The sequence below is a fragment of the Dioscorea cayenensis genome, chromosome 17 (assembly GCF_009730915.1).
Source record: "Dioscorea cayenensis subsp. rotundata cultivar TDr96_F1 chromosome 17, TDr96_F1_v2_PseudoChromosome.rev07_lg8_w22 25.fasta, whole genome shotgun sequence".
Classification (NCBI taxonomy): Eukaryota; Viridiplantae; Streptophyta; class Magnoliopsida; order Dioscoreales; family Dioscoreaceae; genus Dioscorea; species Dioscorea cayenensis.
Window position 1 is genome coordinate 3,173,820 of NC_052487.1, and position 25,484 is coordinate 3,199,303.

Consider the following 25,484-nt stretch of genomic DNA (forward strand, 5'->3'; position numbering starts at 1 on the left):
TGGCGATGAAGAGAAACGGATCCGGATCCGGATCATAGTAAGGATCCGATAACAATGTTAACCCGGTAGCCAATGGTGGATCCGGATTGAAACCGGCATTTCAGCCACCGGGTTTGTTGTTCGGAGCTGTCTTTATGTTTGCCTATATAGATTAGGGCCTGTTTGGATGCAAAATAAAAAAAATATGGCATAATTTTATTATGTAGGAAGTATAAATGATTATTATAGAAATTATGGCATATTTTATTCCTGCAGAATGGGTGTTTGGGGTACCAAAATAAAAAAATATTACAAAAATTAGTACATTTTTTTTTCTTACAGAATGAGTGTTTGTTTTGCAAAATAAATATTTATTACATAATAAAAATAGCCATTGGATTATAACCGTTGGTAATTAAAATTTGAAAAATAACGGTTAGAATATAGTCGTTGTAAATATAGCCGTTACAATTATAACAGTTATCATTTTTCTCTATTTATACACAACATGATTTCTTTGCATTATACACTTACTCTTCTTTGAGTTGAAAAAATTCATAGTTCTAACTATTGTTTCACCATGGATTTCTTAAGTGTTTGGAGGAAAAAAAATGAAGAAGATGATCTATTCATGCTCAGCTACTGGTCAAGAGAATGTCCAGCAACTTCCACAAAGTAAATAGCAACCAATGAGATTTCTTTTGGTTTTCAAAGAGAGAGAGAGACGAACTTCGAGGCCTCGTTTTTTCATCGTTTTATTTAAAAAAAATTAGAAACCAAACCTTACTGTGCGACTGCGTTCTCTCGCACTCCAATCTGGCGAGATCTTAAGGTCGCGTACCAGTCCCTTATCGCCGATCAATCGCCGACCGTCGGTGTGGTCCACAATGCAGTGAAGCTGGTGTGGAGCTTGTGTTTGAGAACGAGAAAACCCAAAAGACCAGAGCCGCGATTTTCAACATAAAAAAATATTCCATTCTATGCCAGAATCTCAACATTATGGCATAATTTTGTATTGTAAATTTGGTAACCAAACAGCCATTATGCTATAATATGGTGAAAATATTATATTATCCCATAATGTACGGATTATGGCATAATACTGAGGTATCCAAACATGCCCTTAGTGTGCAGTTTGATGTGTGGTTATTATTATTATTATTAGTATTATTATTATTATTATTTAATTAACAAGTACGACAAGCACAGCCCTGCAGGGGATAAGCACATCCCTACGGGGGATGTCAAGAGATAGGCGGATGATACATCATTAATTATGGTGATTTAATGATTTTTTAAGAATTTATTAATTTGGGTAAATATCAGTTATATAAACCAATTAAAACCCTACTACATGTATACCCAGAAGATATTGAGAAAAAAAAAAAGCATCCTCTCACATATGACCTATGAGTAGTGAATAAACAACACTGCTACAATATTTAAATAATATTCTAAAAATATATACATGCTACATTATTTAAATAATATTCTAAAATATATACAGTACCATTGATCCAAAAATTATATGTTGGGTTTATCCATTTATCATTCTCAAAACATTTGATGTGTTTTAAAATGACCTAAAACAAAAAATAGTTATTTTGGCATTAGATAATTATTCAATTTGGATTTTTAAGAATAATGAATTTTATTTTTTTAAATGAGGGGCAGATTAAAGAACTCAAGGTTAAAGAGTTGTTATTATTATTTTTTTCTAATAAAAAAGAATTGTTTAAGTTGAGATGTTTGGCCTTAAGGACATGTATGTAATCATAAACAAAGTTGGGTGAAATAATTTTGGGACACAAAAACACCAATGACACATTAAATTTAATAATTTAAATAACTATAACTGACAATTTAATTTCAGAATATAAATATTAATAGAAAAATCTTTAGTTTAACTTAATAGTTTTTATTTTAATCATATTCCCACCCACCTCAAAATTTCATCAACTCTAGTTTAGGAAATACATATAATTGACAACTTCAATACCAACTAAATCAAATAATATACAAGATTTAATTTTAATGGATAAAAACTGTTTGTTTATATTAATTTAAAAACACTTACTAAATGCATCTAATCCAATAAAATTTTGGTGGGGCAATCCAAGCCAATAAAGCAACAAACAAACACAGCTATGGAGGACAATATCAGAGATATACAGAGAGGACAGTAATGAACACCATTTTACCTTGAGATGATGCCAAGAAGCAAAAGATTTAAGTATATTTTATAGGGAAAGAACACAAGAAGATGAAGAAGAAGAATCCAATGCCCAAGAAAAGAGAACTGAGCATCAGAATTACAAACCAAAAGAATCAAATACTCTCCTTAACTCTCTACATATAACAGGCTCAAAAGCTATGCACATATATATATGGAAAAAAGAGAGAATGAAAATGGTGACAAAGCAGTCAAACTGCAACATAGAGACTACCACTTGCCTTTAGCTTTTTGTAACAGCAGTCTTGCACACAGGGCAAGCATTCTTCTGAAGCAGCCATTGCTTTATGCAGTAGATATGGTAACTATGACCACATTCCAGCTTCCCTATTTCATCATCCCCTTCATATTCTTCCTGAAAAGCCGAAAAAAATCATCATCATCATCATCATCATCATCATCATCATCAGTAATTATTATGTTTGAACAAGGAAAGAGGAACACTGACTTGACAAATGCTGCATTTCCATTCAACTCCAGTTGATATACATAATGGTGAAGCGTCGAGAATTGAGGGTTTTATCTTTCTTAGGTTGCGAAAGATCTCTTCTTCTCTTAGTCCGGTGTTGACATTCCCAATCTTGTCTCCTAGCTCGAGCAATTCCTGTTTGGCCGGGAAAATTATTTCGGATTCTGTTGATGTATGTGGGTATGTAGTAAATTGAGTTGAAGAAAATAAGAACCTCGTATGTCATATTGTCAACGTCAAGCCGCAAGTCTCTGTACTGATCAAATGAGTCGATTCGCCCCAATAACAGTCTAGTTTGAAACATCATTATCTGCAGAAGAAAAACAAAACACAAACATCAGAAAAGGAACACAGCAGCTGCATAGAATTGATGATTACTTTCCCCTTTTTTTGCTCATTATTTCTACAAAGGCAATGTTACAAATGATCCTCCACCATCCAAAACATCATGGTCATTGCATGGAAGCAAACATTCAGACACATTCATTTCATCAGCTAAATTAAAGCCTAACCATGATCAAACATTAGATTCCAGTTTCGAAATTCAGGTAGGCATGTCCTTGATAACCTAGAGTAGGGTCCATCTCCAACCTTACCTGGCTAGCTTGTGGTGATAATAATAAATCTTTTGCACAATCAGATCATGAAGGCCTGTCCCTGCTAGATGAGTGGACCTTGCAATCACAGTGTCGAAAAATGTACATCTATGGGTTGGCTTGGTCTAATTTTCCTAGATTGCCGAGTATTTGTATGCTTCAGAGACATACAAATCATAATCCAAATTAACAAGGAATTTTATAGCAATCACAAACCTTCCCTCATTACCAGTTGCACACATCAAATCAGCTATCAGCCAAAAGGTGTAAACAAACAGAGTTTTCATTTTTGACACTTACAGTGACATATGTAAGATATAAAATAAGTACAACATTTCAAACCTCATTATTTCTCCAAAAAGCACCTAAAAACAACCCAAAATGTGAAATGCAACAACAAAAGAGTAACCAGTATTGTTTGCTATGTCAAATTCCCAACATTATGAAATAAATAATAAGCATAAATTATTCAGAATCATATATCTAACCATGAAGTTTGCCAACAACTAACTAACACAAACGAGAACTAGAGTTCAAGGGTTTTAAAGAAAAGAAAAAAGAATGAAAAACAGATGGGAACAAATCTAACAGCAGCTGAGAATGGAAAATGCCATCAATTCATTGAAAGAATGCAAATCAGCACTCAGTGCCCAGTATGGTGCAAGTGTTAGGAGGTTGGCTTTCAAGCCACTCACACATGGCCTCACCGCACTGATGTCAGGCACCAACGGTACAACATAGTTGAAATATGAACAACAGAACAAGTTTTAAATTAGCACTGCAAAAATTTAAAGCTCCACAATAGTCACAATTAATAGTAATCCCAACAGTAGAAGAATCCTATGAAATCAGACATGTCTTTCATCAATACAGAAATTGTTTGCATGATCTAAAACTTCAATTATAATATTAAGCTATAAGAATAATTTTCACATGACTGGCAGATATATACAATTTGAACCAATCAAAATCCTACTCAAAAAGTGAGAAAAGAAAGCAACTAACAGCAAAGTTGAAATGTTCAAATCCTAGTCGTGACCAAATGTTTGCAGACAAGGCATACCCTATCAACTTCAACCAAAGCCAGGTACAGCTAGAAAGCATTAAATAAATCATATCTGGCAGACACTTCATAAGAAAAAAAATTACTTTGTCCAGCTTCCAAACAAATGACATGTGGAATAGGACAGTGAAAAGTTTAAATAAAAACCAAAATGAATCAGTTTATTTATAAACATCAGATATTGACTAATTAGTTCTAGATATTAGAGAAGAATATGAAATCGGTAACTAAAATTCACCAACAATCAATCAAATATTGACCGATTCAATCTAGGACTTGTGCATTGGTGAAGTAAATAACAAGTTATAGCAATTCTCTTAGAACACTACCAATCAACAAAAGAATGAACTTGGCCATTGGTAGGGGCTATCATCGCCTAGTAGAGGACACAGTCTCAGATTCCATTTTTCAAAGTTAGAACAAAAGCACAAAAAAGCTAGCACTTTGCAGGGCAGGAAGCAAGTAAAGGATAAGCACCAATGCAGCATAAAGATAACCAGGAAGGCCAAGAAAGCAACCTCTTCAAGGCCACCAGGAGACCGGCGATATCCTCGAAAACGACGTAGATGGCCTGGTGGCAAGAGATCAGATCCAAAAAGGGGCTCATCCAAAGCTGATGAAGAATCAATGAATGATGAGATGTGATCTTGATCGCCACCACCACGCCTTACATTATAAGCTCTCTGCAAATCAGAAGGGGGAAAACATATCATCAAAGACGCCCCAAAAATTTAAAAAAAATAATAATAATTTTGATAGATTATAACCTCCAGTTTCAAGAAAACCAATTGCTATCATCAACAAAAATGGCAAAATAAGAAAGTTACAGAATTAGAAAACACATAAAAAAGAACAGCAAATAAGTAAACTAAAGCATTAAACCAAAGGCGTATAAAAACGCAATTAAAGATCTCCAAAACTTAAATTTTTCCAAACAGGAAAGGCAGTGGGATAGATATAAAAGGAAAATTAACACAAAAAAGACCAAATTCGCAGGAAATAAACAGAGAAACAAGTGAAGAAGAGCTGATAAACCTCACCTCCCTATGAACCCTCTCAGAATCAGCCCTGGCACGCGCCACCACCGGATGATGAGCCACAACACAATCCACCGGCCGAGCATCCGCCCCAAACGCAATCCCAGGAGCGCACCAAACATCCGTCGCGGAAGCAGCTCCAGAACCAGCCCCAGACCCATTCCCCCTCCTCTCCTTCCTCTTCTTCTGCTTAGCCCGCCGCTTCCGCGCCCTCCGACCACCTCCCTGCCAATCAGCAGAAGATCTCACAGCCGCGGCAGCGGAAACCGCAGCCGGCGCGTGTACCTGCGAGGCAGCAGCCGATGCGCAGCCAAACCCACGAAACGCCGCGGCCGCAAAGCCCTTCTTCTTGGACGCAATGAGTGGGTTGCGTTCAGGTGGTTTGGGAGCATCCGAGTACTTCTTGAGAAGCAGTAAGCGACGGAAGGCACCGATGGTGGTCGCCGGAGCCTCGTCGGCGGGTGAGGCCATGATCGGAGAGGAAGAAGGGAGGAGAAAGAGTGGGGGAATGCGGTGGTGCCCGTGCTCTGTTTGTTGGTTTGCAAAAGAGCGAGGAAAAAAAAGGGGCCTTTTTTTTTGTTGGTTGGTTTCGAGAGGGTTATTATTGGGTTTTTGGTTTTTAGAGAGAAAGAGAAAGATGGAGAGAGACAAAAGAAAGCCATGGTGGGGTCACGTGCCATGCTCGTGATTGGTATGAGAACCACTATTTTAAATTTTTAATTACTACTTAGTAAAAACAAATATTTATAAAATTATTTATTTTTATTTTATAAAAAAAAAAAATCTCAGTTTAAATTTTTAATTTATTTATTAATTGTGAAATTTTTTGAGGAAAAAAATAAAGTGAACAGTGGGATGGAGGGAATTTTTATTTTTTTTATTTATTATGTAAATAAATGTCATGTGAATAGGTTTTGATTTTTTTTTTTTTTAAAAAAGACAGCATGATTAATTGGTAATAATTATAGTAAATGATCTATACTTTGTGATCAATTGCAAATGAAATTCAGATTTTTATTTAATTACAATCACTGATTATCATTTAAAGAATACTTATCTTAAAACTATGCAAACAAAAAAAAAGTTCATAGTTATGTAAATACTTATTAAATTCCAAATTTAAGGCAAATCCAAGTCATAAAATTCATGTTTTTATATTTTCTTCCTTTTTTTTAAATTTTATAAATCAAAAAATGCATTTAAAAGTAAAAATAAAATAAAAAATTTAACCAATAATCATTTGGTTTATTACTATCAGGATTTATGAAAAACAAGTTAAATCTTTACTCACACAAGTAAAAAAACACGTGTTGTAAAAATCAGCTATTCTTGAGTCATCCATATTTATATGAAAAATTTATTAATATTAATTTTAAAATTTAAGACAAATAAATAAATAAAAAGAAAGAAGCATTGCAACCACTAGTTTGTTTGAAAATGACACAAGAGAAACTCACCCATTTATTATTAGAACAAGTCCCTAAGAAGAGGCTGGTGTGATGGTGTTTTCATTCCCCTGTTCATCAATTTGGATCTTGGTAGGCTTTGATCTAGATCACTTTCTATTTTGGTGATATATTTTAACAAATTAACAAACAACACCATATCTATACAAGTTGTATTAATTGTCTAATTAATAGCACATGTAAAGATAAATTTATGCAATTATAGCAATTTAGAAAGGCATATGAAACTGAAATTTTTATATTTGAATTAACAATATTGGTATTTCCAATATACACCATGCTCTTCTACGTTAGTATTTTTAATATACATTAAACTCTTTTAATAATATGGGATCTAGTTATTTATAAAAAAATATAGGTTATTGATTATGGTACTTGTTTGTATATAATTTAATTTTTTTTTTTTATCTGTGACACATCAAATATGTTTTTTTATTCACTAGAAATCAATAACTTGATATGTGTTATGGAAACATTTATAGAATAAATTAAAAGAAATTAATAAAAAAAAAATTAAAAGGATATAAATTAAGAATTGCTTTTGAAAAATAAAAAAATAAAAAAAACAACAATAATTATGTTAGTATTTCTAATATACACTAAGCTCTTTTAATAATATTGGATCTGGTTATTTATAACAAATATATATTATTGACATTGTTGCTCTGTTGTATATAATTTAGTTTATTTATCTCTATTAGTATTTTCAATATACACTAGCTTTTTAAATAATACCGGATCTAGTTATTTATAAAAAAAATATAGATTATTGACATTGGTGCTCATTTGTATATAATTTAGTTTTTTTTTATCTGTGAGCCATTAATTTTTTTTTCTCACTTAAAACAATAAATTGATATGTCATGTGTTATGGAAACATATCTAGAATGAATTAATGATATTAATAAAAAAATTTAAAAGGAGATAAACTAAGAATTGCTTTTGAAAAAATATTTAAAATTAAAAAAACAACAATAATAAAATCAATGAATTACTAATATATAAAATACTCTTTCTATAAGGAAGATTACTTATAATATTTAAAATTAAAAAACAACAATAATAAAAATTTAAAAGGAGTAGTATATAAAGAAAGAAATGGATAAAGAGAATAGAAAATTAGAAGGGAGACAAAGAAACAAAAGTCAAGGCATTAAATAAGGAAGATTGCATGCTAAAGTGAGAACTTTTTATCTCTCTCTAAACTTAAGCTTTATCTTTCTAATTCCATTTTGTGCCTTGGAATTTGGATTAGAAAGCGCTTAATAATAAATAAATTAATAAATAAATAATTTTATATAAAAAGAAGAGAATAAGTGGGCAAAGAGACATAGATACTTGCTGTCCGGCCAAGCAACCTCCCCAACAAATGCATGGATCTACTCAAAAGAGTCAAGAACAATGCTTTTCCATCAAATATTTATTATAATTTTATTTGATTAGTTTATAAATTTTATAAAAACCAAAACCCACCAATTTTCCCCCCTTAATATTTCATATCATTAATTAAGTTGTAATTTAATGATGTATATCGATTGAGTTGTAATTTAGCCAAAATTGAATTTATCAAAAAAATCAAAGTTCAAGTGTTCTTCAATTGTTTTTTTTTTTAATTTAATGTGACATAGATTTAAATCCATCATATTGGAATACTTAAACAATACATCATGAATGTTTAAAGGAATATATAGAGAGAGAAAATGTATTCTAGAACGTCCCAGTATTTAAAAAGTAAGTGTAAAAAATCAAATGCTATAAATAGAAAAAAATGGATGTGTAATAGTACCATGAACAATAACAAATACTTTGTACTATTGAAATATGGATGGGTGGGGTCCTTTGATTGTTTATATAAATTGTGATTGATGGTAATACTTCGTAGATTTGATTGAACGGTTTATATCAAAATATTATGCATTCAATTTTTTTTATTATACTACTATTTGTAAGTAACAAAAAAGAAAGAAAAAAAAAAACATCGATCCAACAGTGCAGAATTAACATATTTAGATTTTCAATCTACGTGCGTTAGCGCGTGCATACATAGGGCCTTATATATAAATTACAAATCCTTGATATATATATAATATGTATTTTTTCTTGGCATCATCTTAAAAAATAGTATTTTTCTTGACATCAATAGTATAGATTTTTATTTTTTTTTATTTTTTTATTTAACCATCAATTTACAAAGGACTATGAGTTGTAAACCAATAAAAACAAAAATAATGCAAGTTTAGTAAAAATATATATATTTTTCTCCCTGGTTAATTTTTGTAGGCATAAAAAATTAAATTTGAAACCACTAGCTTAAGCCATCTAAATCTTAATTTTTGTGAGTGAATTTTTTTTTATATTTAAAAGAAAAACATATCAAATTTATTTTTATTTATCAATATTTTATATTGACACATATAAAACTAAAGCAATGGTTATGAGAGAAAAAAATTAAAATATTATTTTATGAATTATAATTAAATATTTGCTTGATAGAAAAGTATAAGATTTTGATTTAATTGAATATCTATACATACTATTAAAGTATATGTATAATCTAGGCTAGAGTGTTTCAAGGAACAAGTTTAAATTTTTTTTTATTACATTTATATTTTTGTTTATATTACTTATTAATAATTAAAAAAATTTAATTGCATTTATTTATTTTTACAATAAATATCCATAAGACTTTTGAAATCCAAGGTATGCAACAAAGAGTTATTCAATTATATTATTTTTTATATACAATATTGTCACAAAATCTATGTAAAATTTGCTCCCAAAGTATTTCAAAATATAAATTTAAATTTTTTATTACATTTAAGTTTTTGTTTATATTACTTGATATTAATAATTAAAAATAATAATTTTACTTATTTATTTGTGCAATAAATATTCATAAGACATTTAAAATTCAAGATATACAATAGATTTCATTGCAATAGTTGTTTAATTCTATTTTTTTTATATATACAATATTGCTATAAAACCTCGCTCAAATTTTAAAAACTGAAACAAGAGAATTTGCCTAATATATTTAATCTCAGATGTTTTTGTGTAGTAGTACTAATTATTAGTAGGCAGAGAAGATTTCATTCTCAATCTCTAACTCTTTTGAAGATGACTAGTGGTGGAAGAGTTGATGTTGTTCCTTCTTTTAGAGACATTGGATGCTATTTAATTCAAGAGTAATGCTATATGTCACTACTAAATTTCACGAATTGCTTTACCGAATGAGCTGGCGACTTACATGGCATCCAACTCATACTGACATTCTCTTTCCTAATCAGCAGTTTAAAAAAAATAATAAAACAAAAAAGGATGGAAAAAGAATTAGAAATTAAAGCCCTAAATCTCACCCTTGACTCCCGTCCCCCTCAAGCCGTCCCGACCCTAAATCTCGCCCCTACTCCAGTCCCTAAATCTCGCCCCTACTCCCGTCCCCCTCTCGCCGTCCCGATTCTCGTCTCCTTGTCACCACTGGAGAAAGGATCACAACATCACCGTCATAGTCTCGTCCTGGCTAACGCCGCCGCCGTCGCAGTCCCGTCCGGACTAACTCCTTCGCGTTCACCGTCACCGTCACCATCGCAATCGCAGTCCCGTCCGGACTAACGCCTTCGCCGCCATCGTCCCGGGCCGTCTGTAGCTGTCGTCGGCCGAGTGAATGAAGGAAAGATCTGATTTTTGGAGTTTTTTTGTTGGTTTTGTAATTGGGAAAGGAGGGACAAGTTAAGGTTTGTTAGTGTTCTTCATGTTCTTTGAGAAGGAGTTTTGGTGATTTTGAGTCCCAAGTTATAACTTGTTAGTATTTTTCATTATGCTTTCTCTCTTTCTCTCAAGAATAATGTGAATAAGTTTCATGTTTTTGTTTTCATGAAGGAGAGATTAATGAAAGTGTTTTTCATTATGCTTTTTGTCTTTATCTCAAGAATTATGTGAACAAGTTTCTTGTCTGTGTTTTCATGAAGGAGAGATTAATGAAAGTGTTTTTCATTATGCTTTCTCTCTTTATCTCAAGAGTTATGTGAATAAGTTTCTTATTTTTGTTTTCATGAAGGAGAGAATGAAGAGGAGTCATGATAATTAACAAAATTTTAATTTCATTATGTCTTCAGGATTATCAATTATCAATCATATTTTACAGGTTACAATGAAGAATAGATTGTATTGAAATTTGAAGATAGAAAATTCACTGCAATATAACTTAATTAATTCGTAGATTATGTTTAATTTAAAATCTAGTAGTAATCATAAAAAATGATATTTGATAAGCTATATAAGAAATTTATCATTAATTAATTAAGTTCTAAACATTGAACATTAATTTATGCAACATTAACACATTTGAAACTTCTAAAATAACGCTCCTCACAACATGATCATTAGAAATCCAATACAACTGAGCTTTCCACTCCCTTGACAAGCTTCCTGAAGCCTTGCTCACACTGACTGTAAAATTCTTCTCATTTATCAATTAAAACTGGAGATTTTCTGGCTCCACTGCCACCAAAATTGCTATGGGTGCTTCAATCCGAGCCTTGTGCGAGTTTGTTAATGCATTGTAAAGATCTTTCTCTCTAATTCTTCCATGTTGAATTGCACTTTCACCAAAATTCGGGAAATAATTATCTCCCACTCCACAACATCCACAATCCAAATCCAATCTTGCAAATCAACACAAATAAATCAATCACTTCATAAACAAAAACTCAACAACATGAATTTAGAATTGAAATAGTACTTAAAACAAATTAACCAACACTGAGAGATTGAGCAATAACATCAACAGGAGAATCATGAAGCCACTTATGATTCTCAATAATAACCTAAACTGAATCACAATAAAAAACAGTATAACCATGAAGATCCCACTCTCCTCTAAAAGTCTGAGACATCAACCTTGGATTAGCACAAATAGGAACGTTAATCTTATTATAAGAACACATTATACTACTCCCATCACCATCATAGTAACTCAAGCCACATAGGTAGCCTGTGAAATACTAGCTTCAACATCATAAATCAGTCCTAGATTAATAGGCTTAGATGGATCCACATGCCTGTTGCCAATTGCAAAGATATTCACATCTTGGTGTTCCTCGTCCAATCCTACACAATTCAGAAACAAATTCAAATCAAGCAACCAAATTCCACCAAAGCTAACATCCAAAGCTAACAAAAACCACATCAATACAAGAAAAAAAATGAAAATCAAACAAGACAAAGTATCAAATGATAGATCAAGAGATGAGAATCCTTGTTTCAATCCAAAGAAGAAGTCAAGAATGGCCGAACATAAAGCTCACTAAAACCCAAAAAAACCTAGACTAGAAGAGAGAGTGACGTAAGAATGGATTCCCAGTGGTTTCTTGAAAGCCAAGAGCTTTGTGAGACATCAAGACGAAGAACCATCCTAGCATGAATCAAAGCAACAAAGCATCAATGCAATAAAACCAGAAACAATCACAAGGTTTTCAACAAAAGAGAGGTGAAATCGAACCTGAGCACTTGATCCGGGGTCCCATGTTGCCTGTAGACAAAGCCATTGGAAGGAGGAGATAGGCGACGGCGATGCCCTAAGGGGGAGCCAAGAACGGATTGGCGACGGTGGAAGAGGAGCCGAGACCGGAATGACGACAGCCGAGACCGGAATGACGACGATGAAGGCGTTAGCCGGAACGGGACTACGACGGCGGTGGACGGTGATGTTGTGATCCTTTCTCCAACGGTGACGACGGATGAGAGCCGGGACGACGTGAGGGGGACGGGAGTCGGGGGCGAGATTTGGGACTTAATCTCTGACTCTAAGTCTCTTTCCATCCTTTTTTGTTTTATTATTTTTTTTAAACTACTGATTAGGAAAGAGAATGTCAGTATGAGTTGGATGCCATGTAAGTCGCCAACTCATTCGGTAAAGCAATTCGTGAAATTTAGTAGTGACATATAGCATTACTCTTAATTCAAGTCCTTCTTTGGAAATGAAAGAAATCAAGGTATTCATCCACTGTTATTATTTATTATTTATTTTTCTAAAGAAAAACATTCAACTAGACAAAGTAAATTGATTGAATGATACCAGTGGTTATCATATAATAGTGGACTAAATGATTCCATTATAAATGTTTTCATTTAATCAGAGCAATTAAATTTACAAGATTTAAGTGCACTTGTTCTCCTTTAATTATACTTTAGAAATTCATTGTATTTGAAAGATACATAATTTCTTTTTAACTTAAACTAAACTTGATCATGCTTGGTTGTTTAGAAACTGTGTTTTCAAAGAAGTTATAAAAAAAAAATATTAATTTAAATATCAAAATTAACTTATTTTTTGATATGGTTGAGGCACTGTTTGCTATGTAAAAAATTGAGATATAAAGTAACGTAATTTTTGTTGGCACTTTTTGTTTTACAAATAGAGTAAGAATACCATATATCTTATCTACACCCGTTCCGCTTCGGTTGTTTTTTTTTTTTAACTTCTCAATACTATAATTGTCCACGGATTTTTACACTCATTCCCCCCATCCCCGGCCCGTTCTACTTTTACAATAGTTAAGATAAAAAAATAAAAATTTTCATTATTTTTAGTTCATTTACATCAATAATTACAAAATGCACAATGCTACTTTAAATAAAAATTGGTATAATTTATATAACAACATAACAAAACTATCATTCACCTCAAATTCTAAGAAAATATTAGAACAATTAAGTCAAATACAAATATTAAAAGCCCAGTACAAGCCCAACATCCCATTACTTTACTAATAAAAATACCAAAAACATGACCATATAAAACAACTTTTATAAAACCCCTTATATATATATTAATATAGAGGGGTATATATGTAATTTTATTAACGGGGCGGGCCAGAGAAGGTAAAACTAGACCGGTTCACCGATTTTCAAAAAAAAAATAACTCTATTCGGGCGGATCAGGTGAGTCGGTTCAATTTTTGTCATCCTTGCTTTTAACCTAAAAATCAACTGTGATATAAAAATTTTACTGAGTTATAACACAGCTACAATACAAAACTAAACCTTCAATTGATATAAATAAAAAAAAAATTGCCAGATTGCCTTTAATTATATTTAGTTTTAACAAAAACAAGTAAAAAAAAAAATTTGTGTTATTCATTGAATATCAAATATAACATAATATAAAAACTCAATAACGTGTCTACTGTATTACCCATGCTATTCTCATCCACCAATCAGACCAACTCTAAATTTAAAAAATAATTTATCCAAATATTTAATTTTTTAGTGATATTTAAATTAATTTTTTTACAATAAATTATTAAACTATATTTCATTTTATAAATATAGTAATGTAGACGCACATATTTTATATTTTAATAAACAACTTTTTTTTAATGCATAAATAAAGCCACTTGCTTTACTGGACTAAACCACTCAAATTATGTTCGTTGATACGGCGAAATACTCTTATCAAAGTCAAAAACACTTATTTCTCTTGGTTTCCAATTTTAATTTTGGTTTAAAAAACTTACAATCAAAATAATTTTATTCTATTAATTTATATTTACTATAAATAACTAAATTAACTAAATTTGAATATACATATATAAACTCTTGAAATTACATATATACCCTCAAACAAGTAGGGGTGACAAAACGGGTACTTACATGATTAAACAATACAACGGTTTAAAACGTGTATAAGTTTAGTATAAATGGGTTCGTGATGTAAACGAGTCAACATGATTAAGATGTGCTTAAATTAAACGGTTTTGTGTCAACCTTGTGTAAGACATGATTAACACGAATATATGAGTAAATAAGTAATTATAGCCCATATATATATTGGATTTTAAATACAGACGTATGTTGGACTTAAATATCTAAGTATTAATATATAAACCGGTTTACATGAATTGACACCCTTACAAACAATTCATAGTTTAATATAAAACATAAAAAAAAAATAAAAATATACACAACAAATAAATAAATAAATAATTTAAATTTTAAAAAATAAAAAAATTGAAAATCCTAAACCCTAAACCCATGTCAAATTGGTTAAACAAAACCCAAATATCATGTGGGGCCCAATCTCAAATCCGGGTTCCGTTACTTTTTTTTTTTTTCCAAATTTTTTATTATAAATAACACCCTCCATTCCAACCCCTTCCTCTTCTCCAAAACCCCTTCCCAAATCTCCAACCCTTCTTCTCCGGCATGGAGCTCGCCGGCGCCACCTCCGTCGCCGGCCTCGCCTACCCCGACTCCGTCGACTCCTCCCCCAGCTCTCGCGGCCGTGAATCATGGGATGATCCCCCGGCTGCCGCCGATGCTCTCCCCTTGAAGCTCCGTTTCATGTGTAGCTATGGCGGCCGCATCGTCCCCCGCCCCACCGATAAGTCTCTCTGCTATCTCGGCGGCGAGACCCGCATCATCGTCGTCGACCGCCACTCTACCCTCGCTGACCTCTCCTCTCGCTTGTCCCGCTCCCTCCTTGGTGGCCGTGCCTTCTCTCTCAAGTACCAGCTCCCCAACGAGGATCTCGATGCTCTTATCTCCGTCTCCAGCGATGAGGACCTTGAAAATATGATCGACGAGTATGATCGTCTTCTCCAGGGTGGCGGTGGCGGTGGCGGGGGATCATCCTCCCGTTCGTCGCGAATCCGGCTCTTCTTGTTCCCATCCAAGTCTGAGTCCGCCCCGTCCTCCATTGGATCTGGATCGCTGCTTGAAGACTCCAAGTCGGAGACCTGGTTCGTCGACGCGCTCAACAGCGGCATCGGCTCCGCCGGTGCGTTGCCCCGGGGACTCTCCGCCGATTCGGCGTCGGTCAACTGTCTTCTCGGCTTGGAGGATGATTCATCCACGCATTCTCGCGCCGACGTGGAGCAGCACGTACTCCACCGCCCAGACTCGTCCGGCCGGCTTCCCTTGGTCGCGGACTTGCCAATGCTCGAGACTATCTCCTCAGGACCTCAGCCTTTCTTATCTAATCTCCCACCGATCCCTGTCTGGCCGGAGGATCGCTCTCCTGATCGACGAGTCGGCGGTCTAGACGATCATTTCTCGCAAATGAATCTCTCCGCCGGAACCCATCCACCGCCGATTCCGATGCCGATCCCACTCCCACCCGTCTCATCTACAACTCTCTCCATCTCACCATCCGAAATCCCTAATCGCGTCTTCTCCGACGACGAGAAATCAGAGAAATCGGATCAAAACGCCGTCCGCAAGACTCCAGCACCATCGATGCAAACTATCCAATCTCAATTCCCTCCAAAGATCGAATCCCCAATCCCTGAATCCCTCCCCAGGTAATCCTCATCCCTTCAATCCCCATTCCATCTCCCCAAATTCTCCAAAAACCAACTTTTTTTCAACAATTTCTCAATCAATGCAGGCCTTTCTATGCAAACCCGATCACGGAATCCAAACGAGAAGCTCCTCCACGGATGCCACCGTCGTCCTCGACGATGCAGCCGGAGCAACACCAGCACCAGCATTTCGTCACCACTAATCCCCATTACCTCCATCACCAACACACAGCCACTATGGTTCCAATCCAATCCTACTACCAAATCCCTCAGCAATCCCAGCAACCCCACCATTTCGATTCCCAAATCCATCCCATGTACTACCTCCCCATCCACTCCAATCCCTCCACCATCCCCACCTCCGCCGCCGCTCCCCGTCCCTCCCTCCCCTCCGGCATTCCCTACCACATGATCTCCAACTACGGCTACGAATACGCCGCCGCCGCCGCCGCCGCCGCCGCCACTACCGCCCCCGATTCCTCCCACTCCCAACTCTACTACACCCAGCCAACACCATCTCCAGCACCGGCGCCGGCGCCGCCCACTCCCGCCGACACCAAACCCACCAGAGCCTCATAGTCCTGTAAGCCTTCACTTACATCCATTAAATTAGAAATTTTTTTTTTCCTTATTTTTGCACTATTTCCTCTTCTTTTACTTTGATTCATATATGTGTGTGTGTGTTACAATATCTTCATATCATCATATATTTTTCCAGTGATCTTATTACTGTGCTTACTTAAGATGATGACAACCAAATAATACCAATCTCTTTCTTCCACCAATCTCTGCATGTAAATATTACTACCATTGAATGAATAAAATTTAGGATATATGGCAGCATGCCACCATCTCTTTTCTCATATTTTTTTTTTTCCCTTCATACTATTAAGAATTCTTTAATGGCTTTGTGGTACGAGATCCAACCTGGATTTCCTGGAGATGAGCTCTTTCTCAGGTGGCTTGCATGAACTTTTCTTTCTTTTTTTTTATTAAAAATAAATAAAAAAAAAACTTGGAAGATGAGTTCCATGTGGTGGTCTGTGCTTGTGTGTCTTCTACGTGTGTACAATGTTGCATGTGATGTGTTTGTGATTTCCATTAGTTTATTTTTTTATGTACTTCTTATCTTTTTTTTTAAAAACTCATTTTTTTAGTTGTTTACTTAATGAGTTGTTAACGTTGTTGTTGTTGTTGTTGTTGTTGTTGTTGTTGTAGAAACTAGAAAGAAGTAGAGCATGTTTTGGCAAACAAATGCTCATAATAGATAACAAAGACAGATAACTAGTATTTCAGTACAAATCTTGTTGAATTTTAATCTGGATTTCTTGTTTTAATTAACATTTCATTGAGTTCTACAGCAAATTTTAGTATCTGATTGTTCCATTACCTGCTTCAAACTATATATTTATACATATGTATGCACTATGATTTGTGGTTGCTTTTTCTTTTTGTGTTACTGAATAATTGTGGACATGAAATGTGACTTTATATGTACCAAGCTCTGCATTGAACTTGAAATGTGAAACTACTCTAGACCCAGATTTGTTTGTTTTTACATGTAAGCAAATATTTGGTAAATTATGGTATGTAATTAATTACACACAAGTTTATACAGTATTTCATGCCTCAAATGATTGGTCAAAGAAAGAGTTTTGTGACTAGGACTGCTCTGAACATCTGGAGTCACAGCCAGCAATGTGCTGAGTAAGCTCACTCATCCATGCATGAAATAACATTAGATGATGTTTCTTTTTCCATCCTTGGATGCCGCTAGCAAGTTGAAGGACTTGACATGCTTTTGGACCACTTGACTATCTATCTATCTATCTATCTATAAACCTTTTTCTTGACTGCTGTTCAAATTTCCATTGAAGTTCACATTGACACAGTGTTGAAAATCAACATCATTCACCCTCTTTAATGGTGTCATTAATTTAGGTTTGGTTTTATCTTTGACTGTCTTTAATCAATAATACTAGTCATGTCTTATCTTTGAGGCAATGGCATTGACTATTTATATTGTCCTTTCATATCATCTATTCCTTTTCTTTTGCAAATGATATGACTAGTTATTAAGATGTTAATTTTAGCCTTTTAATTTTGGAAAGAAATGAAATGTTGGATAATTATTTACTAGAGTACCACATTTACTCTTACCATTTTTATTACATATTTACACATAAAATTTTACTCCATTATGTATAGATATCCAAAACCAAAAGTGTGTTGTGTATTCAAAGAACTATTGATTAACATATGATTTTAGTGATAAACTTATGGATTATAGTTTATTTAAATTTATATTTAAATCATTTATATCCAAAATTCTTTAAAACAACATCTAAATTAACATTAATATTGTGAATATGTTATTTTTATTTTAGGTTATTTACATCATGAGAAGTATATATATAAAAAAAACATTTTATGAGGACCTTTCCCAATGTTTATGATTTTCTGGGGACCTCTTGATCAGGTAACCATCCCTGTTAAGGTTGGCCAGAAAAACACCATATAGTGATATAAATCAGGTTAAACAAATTAAGTAATAAAAATTAATTAATTTTCAAATAATAATTATTAAAACGCATCAATTTGTATTGCTTTTTTTATTCACTTTCTTCTTTTATCCCCTTTCAATTATTGCTCCATCAATGGAAATTAAATAAAAAGGAATAATGGCATTTAATGCATTAAAAGCAGGAGACAAATTTTATTAATATATTTCCTAATCAATCAAATGTTCTAATTAAAATAATTTCCTTATTGTGAATCCAACCTTGCAAGATGAGGACAAAAAGGTATTTTTTTATAATTTTAAACCTTCATGGAATCTTCAGTCTAAAATATGTTTTATATTATAAACTTTTAATGAATACCCTTATAATGCCTTTGCATAACTGAGAATTAGAAATACTTAGATTTTATATTTTTGTAAACTTGAGAATTCTCACGGGTGTTACACTTATGAGTTGTGACCAATGAAAAGACCTCACCAACATCAGATACTAATTATTAAATCCCTGAATTGTATTTTCTCAAATATACTTATTTACAATATATATATATATATATATCTTAAGTGGTCATATATTAAATTTCAGATGCCTAAAATTGTAAATAAAGAGGATTAATAAATTAAATGTCAATGGTTGCTCAAGGAAATCATTTTAAGGAAATCACTTGATATACTTCATGGAAGATTTTTTTTTTTTTTCTTATTTTTTTCTTATTTTTATGACAAACGCTATATACATTAAGGCGTGCACATAAGTCGAAATTGATCATTCAGTCTGTTTAATTTAAGATTTTTTAAATATCTCACACTTACTTTTGACAATAAGACCAATACCGCTGGTCTATGAACTCTTTGGTATAAATGAATTTTTTTTTAGCACATAATAAAGGTGGTATAAATGAAAAACAAAAATTAAAATAAATATTGAGGTTTTTACATATACATTCCCTTGCAAAACCCGATATTAAACTTGTAAATAAGTAAAATATCTCCATATGTTTATACCCTTGAAAAATAAATATATACACTCAATTTCATTTAATTATGTCTATATTTAAATACATTATACATCTGTCTTTTTCTTGATTTTTTTTCCTTTTACATTTTGAGTAGTAATCAATTTCAAAAACACATTTATTATCTAATTACTATAATTACAGATCCCAAAAAAATTAAAAAAATTCAAAATATTTAATTGAGAAATACAAAAAAAATATTGATAATATAATTTAACAATTAAATATAATTATCCTCACAAAAATCTTTGTGAGGAGTATACATGTGAAATTTTGAGTTTTCACTGAGCTATACATACAAATACATTTATTAAAAAAAGCCTAATAAATAAAATCAAAAAAAAAAAATCCAAAAAATAGCCTTTTATATATTCTCTTTATTATATATATATATATATATAAAAAGTTTAAAGGTTCTGTTGTTTTTTAATTTTTTTTCGCTTTTTCCCCTAGTTATGAGCAGTTCCACAGTCCACTGAAACCCCCACCGGAGTTCTCCCTCGCCGTTTGCTTCTTCTCTTGTCTCTTTTCGATTGAAGCTCCGTTCTTGATTGATCCAGGTGCTTTGGGCTGTGATTTGATGTCTTTTTTTCTTGTTTTGATTCAGTTTTGAGATATATAGGCAGTGATTCATGTTTGTTCTTGTTTTTTCTTTTGTGTTTTTGTTTTTGTGTTTTATTTTGAAGTTTTATGGTGTTATCTTGTGGCGCAGGTTGGAAAAAGCCATGCTTTCTTCTTGGTTGTTGAATGCTTTCCATAGGGTAAAGTTAGCCACTTTTAAATCTCATTTGTTTATGCAAATTCCTTCCTTTTTTGTTTTTTGATATTATGTTGCAAGTTTTCTACTTGTTAATCTCAAAGATTGATCATGCTTTGGTGCTTCACTATTTGTTAAAAAAAAGGTTCTGGATTATGTGTTGAATTATTTTGAGGAGAGATGGAGGATGGTGAATTCTTTGGGATCAGAGATTATTGGATTTTAGTAGATAATTGAACGCATGAAGATGTAGGGCTTTAAGACTTCTGATTTAGTGTATTGGGTTGGGCATTTTATGCTGTTTTGCTTTTATTTAATTGTTTTGTTTGATATGCAAGACAAATTATTGATTACTTGATCTCATCTTGTTTGTGAGTTGTGGTTCATGTGAACATCTTGTCTTGGTATGCATAGTTTTTTATTGAAATAGCAAATGTGTTTCCAATTTTAAGAATTTTATTGTAATTTGAAATGGTTAAAAACAGTGAACTATGGTCAATTTTATATGATGCTTCTTCTTCTTTTTTTTTTTTAAAAAAAATGGCACATTCTTATTTTCACATCATTCGAAAGCATGTTTTGTTCTTGTAAATTAGGAAATTCTACAAACTGTCTTGTGGAAGTCATTGGTTAGAAATGATTGAAAGGACAACTTGTGCCGCAACACCAGAGGAAGTTGGTTAGCTGTTTTTGTTTGATGTGACCAGATTGGTAAATTTTTGTTTGATGGCTGTTGAAGTTTTTCTAGGACACATCTTTGGATTAGATTAATTCGGTCCTGATCATAGTTGGGATTGAAGTGGTGTGTTTTATATCTAGGTCTGCAGCATATCTTCCTATACAACTGCAGTGTTATAGAATATTGATTATGAGTGGCCATGTTTTAAGTTAAAGATGAAACTGTTTGGTTTTCATTCTTTCCAGAGGAAATATGAGATCTATATGAACTGCCACACTTGATTTTGTTCAAGTTGAAGTCTTGTCTTGTTAGCAGGTATCATGGTTTTCATTAGCCAACTTGCATATATATCATTAACAGGATCAAGGTGTTGTAGATTTGAGGACTACCTTGAGGCCTGAGCCAGTATTATGTAGTTAGGGAGTCCTATTTTGGATGGTTATTGAAGTTTCAAGTTTCGGCTGATTTGATCCTTGTTATAACATGACAGGATAATATGAGGGAAATTCAGCTTGGCACACACACAGTGCAGTCTCATGGAGTAAAAGTAGCAAAGTTTCACAAGCATGACTGGTTTATTCTCATTTCTCTACTTGTACTAGTGGGTACTCTGGATGCTATACATCCTTTCTATCGCTTTGTTGGAAAGGATATGATGACTGATCTTAAATATCCATTAAAAAGCAACACTGTGCCAGTATGGGCTGTCCCGGTAGGTTCCTTCATATTACCACTTCTGGTTGTTATGTTCCTTGGAATTATGACCCCATACACATAATTGCTTGGTACTTTCTATTCAATGTCAATGATCAGATTATTGCAGTGCTGTTACCCATGGCTGTCTTTGTTGGCTTCTATTTCCGAAGAAGAGATGTTTATGATCTACATCATGCAATACTGGGTAATTTCGGTCTATTGCCTTTCATACTTCAATAATTAGCTTAATGTTTATAAGTGTTGGAGAATACTATGGAGATTGATAACCTTAGTGCGAGGACAGGTCTCCTATATTCTGTGTTGATCACTGCTGTTATAACTGATGCAATCAAGGATGCTGTTGGACGGCCTCGGCCTGACTTCTTTTGGCGATGTTTTCCTGATGGAAAGGAGGTCTGACCATTTTCCAATCATTCTCTTTTTGCGTAAATTCTTGATATTATAAAGAACCCATATCCATTTCTTATGAGCATATTTTATTGAAATACTTTTCTTTATTCTTTGTTCAGTTGTATGATAACATCACAGGAAATGTTATTTGCCATGGAGAGAAAAGTGTGATAAAGGAAGGACACAAAAGCTTCCCAAGCGGTCATACTTCATGTAAGAGTTTCACATTAATATGATCTCCACAAGCCTATGGTTATTGAAACATCTCTGTTTTGCATGCAAGAGCATGTTATGACATTTGCCATTTCATTTTTCTGTCCATTTAAAATGCTTTAAATATGTACACTGGAGTGACTATTATAGCTATTAAAACTCAAAAATGAAGCCCAGTTAACTAACTGTTCACTTTTGTTTTTCAAAAGTCTAATATTTACCATCAGGAGATGTTAATTTAAATACAAAAACATATAAAGTGCCTAAGAAGACATTTGTTACAAGTTTATTGATAGCTTAACATCTTCATTCATATTATTGTTTTTTCCTGCATGTATTAGACACAATGAACCAAATTGAACTCTCCTTTTATACAGGGGCCTTTTCTGGTCTTGGCTTTTTGGCATTGTATTTATCTGGGAAAATCAAAGTGTTTGATCGTAGGGGTCACATTGCGAAACTTTGCCTTGTATTTCTTCCTTTGCTCTGTGCGTCACTTGTTGGAATTTCTCGGGTGGATGACTATTGGCATCATTGGCAGGATGTCTTTGCCGGCGGTCTTCTTGGTTTGTGCCATATATTTAATAATCTTATCTTCTTGAAAACAATGAAGAAAAGGGAATCGTTGTAAATCATATTTGTTGTCCTTGTCTCACCATTGCTTTGTATTCTTTTAGGACTTGCAATGGCGACATTTTGTTATCTGCAGTTCTTCCCTCCTCCTTATCACACTGAAGGTAATGTGACTTCATTTTGCCATTTTTGATTCCAAGAACTGTCATGCCTATGCATTAAAAATTCAGTGGGTTCATTCTAACATTTTAAGTTTTATGAACTACATTTTGTTGTTTTTAGTTTCTGGTTTGAAGCCTGCACCAAAGAAGCTGTTCTTCCTGAGAGATTGCATAACTAATTTTAAACCTACCTGTCATTGCTAGTTGCTATATCCTGTTGACTCAGATTTGCTTTGAATGCGTGCATTATCATTGATTATAAGATATGTTTAATATGCTTTATTTAACCACACAAATTAGTAAAACACAGTCAGTCACAAGTAACAAACTTGATCAAATGAGTTATTTGACTAGTATGTTAGCTTTAGCTTCTATTGATTTGCCGAAGCAAAAGCATGACCGATGTGCTCGTATGTGTTCTCCTGCAAAATGCTAGCATGAATTAGCAAAGTTTTGTACTATTGCAAGATTCATACATCCATATTTGTCAAGTTTCCTTCATGAGAGTGATCATGCATCCACTCAATTGTTTCTGATAGTCTGAAAGGCCGTATTTTCCTGATCATCTAACAATCAATAGTTCATTAAATTGTTGCCCAGGCTGGGGACCTTATGCATACTTTCAGATGCTGGAGGAGTCCCGGGCGAGCGGGATCACGCCGAGCACTGCAAACATGCATACTGAGGCAAACAATGGGATCAGATTACATGAACAAGGAAACCAAAACAGGACCATTCTTGATGAATTGGAAGCAGGCAGGCTGTAAAAGTATCTGATTGAAACAAGCTTGTGTTGCATTTTATGTTTTTGTGTTCTTACTACGTTGTCACTGTTTATGCTAACTTAGAATTGTTATCAGTGTATGTTAGTTTGACTTACGATCATAGATTAGAAATCTACCAACATTTACCAATATTTATGCAGGATGTTGGATTTCAATCCAATAGTTATACACTTTGTAGTAAATAGTATTACTGTATTTATAAATAGTAGAATAGTAAAAATGGGATGTACAGGATTTTGATCTAAATCGTTCAATTAGTTTCAACACAGTAGTTGCTGAAGAAATCTGAAACAGAAACCATTTTAAAAACAAAACCTAAATTAATCAACCCAACTAATTCCTAATTATGTCGCACCCTAATTAGTACTGTGTTCAATTACAGATGTTCTACTAACGTTCGCAATTGAGGTAAAGTCATATATATATATATATATGAGGTTGAGTAATTTAGGGACATCTAGGGATGTCTATAGTAGCTGTCAACTAATAATTCAATAGCTACGATCATTATAAACAGTATCAAATTTTGTTTTAAAATGTCACAAAGTATTTGTGAACAATAAAAGATGTACAATATTTATATAAACAAATAGCCGTTAAATGATGATCCAACGACTGTGATTAAAAGTTCATGAAGAATTGACATGACTAGATTATCTTCTATATATATATATTGAATATTATGGTAAATAGAAAATGTTAGTTTAATGAACGTTCTTGGTATTTTCATAATGTGAGTTCACAAATACTTCAATATGAATTGGTTAGGTAAGGATGGAGCTTAGTCATTATTTAATGTGCAAAGTTTGAGTTAATTATTATTCAGGGCTCACTAAAATAAATTATATATAAATATATATATGTTAATAAAATGCTAATTTATCAATGAAAATGGGAAAATAATGAATTTTTATACTTGATTGAAAGTTGCCAAAACCTTATCCTACCTGGCCCACTCTCATTTTCAGTTTTATAAGTTAAATTTTTTATATTTTCTGTACAAAATTATAAATCAGTTAAAAATATATTAAATGTGGATAATTACTTAAAAACTCCATCTATTTTTTTTCCCATTTTGATTGTATTGTCCCTCGAATTTTTTTTTCCTTTACTTTTAATTCTTATTTTTTTTTGTTTTGAATTTTCTCTTATCCTCTGTTGAGCTCTTATTGCCGAAGGAGCCGGGACAGAGTGTGAGCTTACCAATAAAAATCTAAAATATGGATAATTTTATAATTATAATTTTATTTTATATAGTTGAGGAAATTCAATAAATTTAAAAAAAATTTGAAAAATTCAAAGAATCAGAGTATATAGGAGGTTGAACAAAATAAGCGATAAAATCATAATTTTTATATTTATTTAATAATATGAAAATTTCCTGATCTTTTATTCTGAACCAAGTGGAAACAAACAGAGAGGATGAAGTCACAAGCCGCATTTTCCCTTAATTTGGGCTCCACTAATTAAAAATTAGACACAAAAAGTGATGTGGACTTTGCTCCCTTGCACTTAATTATCACTATT

The 25,484-nt window shown here is 33.1% G+C and overlaps 3 protein-coding genes across 5 annotated transcripts; 2 read left to right on the forward strand and 1 right to left on the reverse strand.

Annotated features, from left to right (window-relative positions):
• Positions 1-2,148: 2,148 nt before the first annotated feature.
• LOC120280793 (probable E3 ubiquitin-protein ligase ZFP1) lies at positions 2,149-5,961 on the reverse strand. Its single transcript, XM_039287739.1, has 5 exons — positions 5,381-5,961; positions 4,859-5,023; positions 2,896-2,991; positions 2,661-2,816; positions 2,149-2,567 (listed from the first exon to the last, which is right to left on the reverse strand). The coding sequence occupies exons 1-5, from the start codon at positions 5,846-5,848 to the stop codon at positions 2,436-2,438; spliced, it is 1,017 nt and encodes a 338-aa protein (XP_039143673.1). The 5' UTR covers positions 5,849-5,961; the 3' UTR covers positions 2,149-2,435.
• Positions 5,962-15,007: 9,046 nt separating this feature from the next.
• Positions 15,008-18,096, forward strand: LOC120280093 (leucine-rich repeat extensin-like protein 5). 3 transcript variants are annotated; one of them, XM_039286823.1, is made up of 3 exons: positions 15,008-16,145; positions 16,232-16,728; positions 17,811-18,096. In XM_039286823.1, exons 1-2 carry the CDS (start codon positions 15,049-15,051, stop codon positions 16,722-16,724), a joined length of 1,590 nt encoding a protein of 529 aa, XP_039142757.1. In that variant the 5' UTR covers positions 15,008-15,048; the 3' UTR covers positions 16,725-16,728; positions 17,811-18,096. The 3 variants fall into 3 exon arrangements, with proteins under 3 accessions (XP_039142757.1, XP_039142756.1, XP_039142755.1); XM_039286822.1 differs by having other exon boundaries at positions 17,764-17,815; XM_039286821.1 differs by lacking the exon at positions 17,811-18,096 and having other exon boundaries at positions 16,232-17,755.
• A 2,013-nt stretch (positions 18,097-20,109) lies between these two features.
• Positions 20,110-24,117, forward strand: LOC120279951 (lipid phosphate phosphatase 2-like). The gene is made up of 9 exons (XM_039286636.1): positions 20,110-20,242; positions 20,395-20,443; positions 21,609-21,830; positions 21,932-22,019; positions 22,119-22,228; positions 22,345-22,438; positions 22,816-23,004; positions 23,116-23,175; positions 23,773-24,117. Exons 2-9 carry the CDS (start codon positions 20,408-20,410, stop codon positions 23,937-23,939), a joined length of 966 nt encoding a protein of 321 aa, XP_039142570.1. The 5' UTR covers positions 20,110-20,242; positions 20,395-20,407; the 3' UTR covers positions 23,940-24,117.
• Positions 24,118-25,484: the final 1,367 nt, after the last annotated feature.

What these genes read in the sequence shown, in the direction of transcription:
- LOC120280093 (XM_039286823.1), top strand. Translation starts at nt 15,049, where the DNA reads ATGGAGCTCGCCGGCGCCACCTCCGTCGCCGGCCTCGCCTACCCCGAC. An exon ending in ATCCCTGAATCCCTCCCCAG is followed by an intron (nt 16,146 to 16,231) that starts GTAATCCTCATC and finishes CAATCAATGCAG; the next exon opens with GCCTTTCTATGCAAACCCGA.
- LOC120279951 (XM_039286636.1), top strand. Translation starts at nt 20,408, where the DNA reads ATGCTTTCTTCTTGGTTGTTGAATGCTTTCCATAGG. An exon ending in TGTTGAATGCTTTCCATAGG is followed by an intron (nt 20,444 to 21,608) that starts GTAAAGTTAGCC and finishes ATAACATGACAG; the next exon opens with GATAATATGAGGGAAATTCA. An exon ending in TCTACATCATGCAATACTGG is followed by an intron (nt 22,020 to 22,118) that starts GTAATTTCGGTC and finishes GTGCGAGGACAG; the next exon opens with GTCTCCTATATTCTGTGTTG.
- LOC120280793 (XM_039287739.1), bottom strand. Translation starts at nt 5,848, where the DNA reads ATGGCCTCACCCGCCGACGAGGCTCCGGCGACCACCATCGGTGCCTTC. An exon ending in CTGAGAGGGTTCATAGGGAG is followed by an intron (nt 5,024 to 5,380) that starts GTGAGGTTTATC and finishes TCTGATTTGCAG; the next exon opens with AGAGCTTATAATGTAAGGCG. An exon ending in CTCCTGGTGGCCTTGAAGAG is followed by an intron (nt 2,992 to 4,858) that starts GTTGCTTTCTTG and finishes TTTCTTCTGCAG; the next exon opens with ATAATGATGTTTCAAACTAG.